At 38.1% G+C, this 4,346-nt stretch overlaps 1 protein-coding gene across 1 annotated transcript; it reads right to left on the bottom strand.

Annotated features, from left to right (window-relative positions):
• Positions 1-448: 448 nt before the first annotated feature.
• On the bottom strand, positions 449-2,935 carry ADAM29 (ADAM metallopeptidase domain 29; the record flags this gene model as incomplete). The annotated part of the gene is made up of 1 exon (XM_036092447.2): positions 449-2,935. A coding segment is annotated over one exon (2,487 nt), but the record flags the coding sequence as incomplete, so codon positions are not given.
• Positions 2,936-4,346: the final 1,411 nt, after the last annotated feature.

Raw genomic sequence — 4,346 nt, 5'->3', positions numbered from 1 at the left:
TATATATATATATATATGTGTGTGTGTGTGTGTGTGTGTGTGTGTGTATAGATGCAGATATATATAAGATATATACAAATAAGTATTATATACATATAAAAACTAAGTATAGCTGCCGGTGTAAAACATGTTATTGAGGTGATATTGACATATGGAAAGCAAATAGAACTCCCATATTTCCAAACTCTCACTCATTCTCCCTGTTGCAGATCCCTATAGGAAGAGGGCTGGTAGAGCAGAAATGTGGTCCGTGCAATGAATGTACAAAATGGGAAGGGGATTTGAAACCGAGAAGCAATAACTTAAAAACTGGTACACAACCCATGTGCCATGTTTTTTCCCAGAAAATATAAAGAAACAAATTTTAGGAAAAATGAGTCTTCTAATTGCTTAAAATAATGAAGAGTAAGTAGAAATATTCCAGGGATTACCTTTTTTTAATGAATACTTATTTGGGTACACTTTTTATGCTTGATGACCTTTGTTTCCCACTTTGACCCTGGCGAACCGATATGCTAGATTGACTCCGAAAACTTTGCTGTGTTTTTGGAGTCTGACTCGGAGATTTTGGAGCCTTTTGTGGTGGCCTTGCTGTCTGACTCGGAGCTTTTTGCGGTGGCCTTGCCGTCTGACTCGGAGCTTTTTGCGGTGGCCTTGCCGTCTGACTCGGAGCTTTTTGCGGTGGCCTTGCAATCTGACTCGGAGCCTTTTGTGGTGGCTCTGTAGGTTGTGTTGGAACCTTTTGTGGTGGTTTTGTAGGTTGAGTCGGAACTTTTTCCTCTTTCTTTTTTCTCTTCAGACAAAGGTAAAGAAGACAACATAATAAGAGAAGCAACCAAAAAAGTGAGAATATTAACAGGTGACTCTTCTTTAGCCTTTCTCTCTTAGGGGGCGGGCCACTATCAACACTACCTCCATTGCCCCTTATTAGGCAGTTGGGTGGGTCCCACATATAGTTGCAATGGCAGTGATGTTTATTGTTGCAAATGCCCCTCATGTTACAGAACTTAGGTGAACAATTACTATCCAAGTGAGATATATGGACACACTTCCTGTGAATGCAGACATGTTCTGGGCCACACTCTGTGCCATCATTCACGTAACCAATATCAGGTTTGGGCATCCCAAAGTGGTAGTCAAGACCCCAACAGGTGCTGTCATTGAAGTGAGACTGATACACAGTAGAATGGTCCCTCAAAGAGGGAATTGCTTTCACATCCGTACACTGAAGTCTGCCACACAGGATATCTGAGATATTACATTTTACATATGAAGACAGTTTGGTACCACAGTTACCAAAACGGTCACCAAGAGTGTTTATATTTTTGTAGCAATTATGACTTGCACTCTTTGCCTCTTGGCCAAAAATCTGCCTACACAGAGCATTGCGGTCATTACATTTCTTTTCATAGCAATAGGCACTTTCATTACAGGGAATTCCATCCTCCACATATACATCATCTGGGCACATAGGGGATAATCCATCGCACCATTCTGGAAGATCACATTCATTGACCTCTTTTCTACACATTTTTCCAGATGGTAATAACTGGCAGTCTTTGCAACAAAGTCCAAAAGCACAAGTAGATCCATAAGTCATAGTGCAGTTTGACAGACAACAGGCATCTTTTGCACAACTCTGTAAAGGTCCACAGTCACACTCCTCTTCTTCTTCAACAATACCATCCCCACAACGCTTTCTTGAAAATATATCCTTTGTGTATATATTGTAGAGCATACATTTTGCTTCTATTATAGTATATAGCCAAAGAAAAGAAAGACTACAATTGCTAAATGAAGTTATCGGTGGGTTTGAAGTATGCATTATACATTTTAAGTACCCACATGAACAGTCATGACCATCATGATACATACCCAAATTATGGCCAATATGATGAGCTATTGCAATTGCAATCGAGTTCAAGCTTCTGTCTACGTTAGTAATAATTGCACAGCTACGGAGTGGTTGACACACTCCTCTAACAAAACCTAAACCACTCATTCCTCGTACTGTTTGATTTATAAAAAGATGTGCAGCATCATGTGGCAGGCGGGCAGCAAGGTTATCATTTTTCCAAACACAAAAATAAGTCAGAGATCTCCTTATATTATTAACTTCAATGTAGTTTTTTTTAGTCCAGAACTCTATACCAAACAATAACATTTTAATACCCAATACCTCATAAATGGAATCCACTATATTTATCATAGTATATAGATTTTCATTATACTTTGAAATATTCTTTTTTATATGAAGATATAGAGTATGGTCCACCACCACTACTAGTTCAACAAGAAACATATGGCGCCACCAGGCCACATAATTACTTTGCTTCTGAGTGGAATTATTAATCTCTTGAGACTCCAGTTGGGGTAAAATTTCCTCTGGCACAAAGTCAGAGTACATTTCTGGAAATTCAGTCTCCTCACTCTCCATTTTATATACTAGATGTTCAAATTTAGTAGAAAAAGTCATGGGCTTAATTTCATAAGCAATGCCATTTATCTGTAACAATCCTTGAAAGCCACCAAAACAGTAACTGAGGGCAACCAGGGATTCTGGGTCCCCCTCCACATAACCATGATAGTAGCAGTCATTCTGAACAAAGGGTTGGTCCTCAACGAGAGCACCTTGGTCTATGTAGGTGAACACTGGGAGGTGTCTGGACAGCAAATACTTCTTGACCTTCATGTGGACAATGTGTCTCTTGCCCCCAAAATGCAAGCTGTAAGAGAGCCAGCCTGCAGGCTTCATGCCTCTGCCAGTGCCAGGTATCTTCAAAGGAATCACCACTTCTGGGGGACTATGGTATTGGGGGTGCTCAGCCTGGGTGTGTCCACAAAAGGACAGAAACACCCCAAGCCAGTGTAGCAGAAGTATGATTCTCACATCCAGCAGAACTTTAATCATAGTCATTATGAAATCACCATTATGGAAACATTAGTCCAGAGAAGAAGGCAGGCAAAACTGGGGGTCATAGATGCTCTGGCTTCTTAGCCTGAGATGGTCAGTGTGCAGGGCTAATTATTAAGAATCTGTCTTCTGGCAGAGTTGAACCATTAGAGTATCAGCCTTATAAGTAAAACAAAAAGCAACATGTGGATGAAAGTGTCTATGCCTGGTGGAGAAAAGGAGAAAGGCATGCAATAAAAGTAGTTAGTGTTTTGATCAAGGAAATGACTCAGGAAACTTCTAGAAGAGGGGCTTAGGGTATGTAGAAGAATGAAAACTGGCCATAGATTTAGAGTTAGTAAACCTAGTACTTTTGGCTAGAACACACACTGCCTTGATAATAATAATAATTCAGTATGTGAACACATTGTGAAAAAAAATAGGGTTGGGAATGATGATGGGAAAATAAGGATTTATTATTCTATAAATATGCATATCATGAACATTTACAAAATAAAACAAAACAAAAGGGTCTTAAGGGTAAGGTGATCATATATTGCTGAGATTGTTTCAGTTTACACATGCTAAGTTGTCATAAGTAATAATACCTCTTCTTTTTTTCAAACTCAAGTGATAAATTACTTATAACATTACCTATGAGACATATTCTTTTAAAAAGCACTCTTATGTTATTTTTTCATCTCTTTTATGGTGCTTACCATATACCCCCCTAGAGCAAAAATGTTTATTTCAATTTCTTTTTTTCTTCCCTACATTATTCTCCTTACTAGGCTTTTCAGACTGGAAATACTCAAGAGCATTATTTGTGTCTTTCACAAATGTTAGTATCTTCTATAATGTCTATCTTAATTCTTTATATAACAAAAATGTTTGACTTGACTTTTATTGTTCCTTGGAGTGTTACTCAAAAGTGTTTATTACATTTTTAATGCAGAACATTATTCGAAAATTGTGGCCAATTTAGTTTCTGGAACAAGGTCATATAAACTCAGTTTCCTTGTTTGTTCCCTCTAAATATAACTAAATACCCTGAAAATAATTCAATGAAAAAAATAAAACAACTTCTGAAAGCTAAAAATCAAAAGGCAGACTGGCTAGAGACCTCAAGACTTGAGGAATGATAACCAGGTGAATTCACTGAGTTTTCTTTTAATTTCTCATGTATATAATGCAAACGGGGTACTGGAGAGGTCTTTAACACAGAACCACCAGCATAGACAAAAAACTCAAGAATAGTTTGCTCATTCTGAATAAATGACAGAGAATGAAAATGCAACAAAAGACCAATAAGGTGTTCTAGCACCTGCTCTTGAGCCAAGACACGTGTGATTCAGAGTGGCAACTTCAAAGACTTATAGGCCAATCCAAAACAAAACATAGTCCATAGTCAGTACACTAGTGGCCTGTTTAATTCCCCTACTTTGACAATATA

The sequence above is a fragment of the Halichoerus grypus genome, chromosome 3 (assembly GCF_964656455.1).
Source record: "Halichoerus grypus chromosome 3, mHalGry1.hap1.1, whole genome shotgun sequence".
NCBI classification, from domain to species: domain Eukaryota; kingdom Metazoa; phylum Chordata; class Mammalia; order Carnivora; family Phocidae; genus Halichoerus; species Halichoerus grypus.
This window is presented reverse-complemented; position numbering and strand designations above follow the sequence as displayed.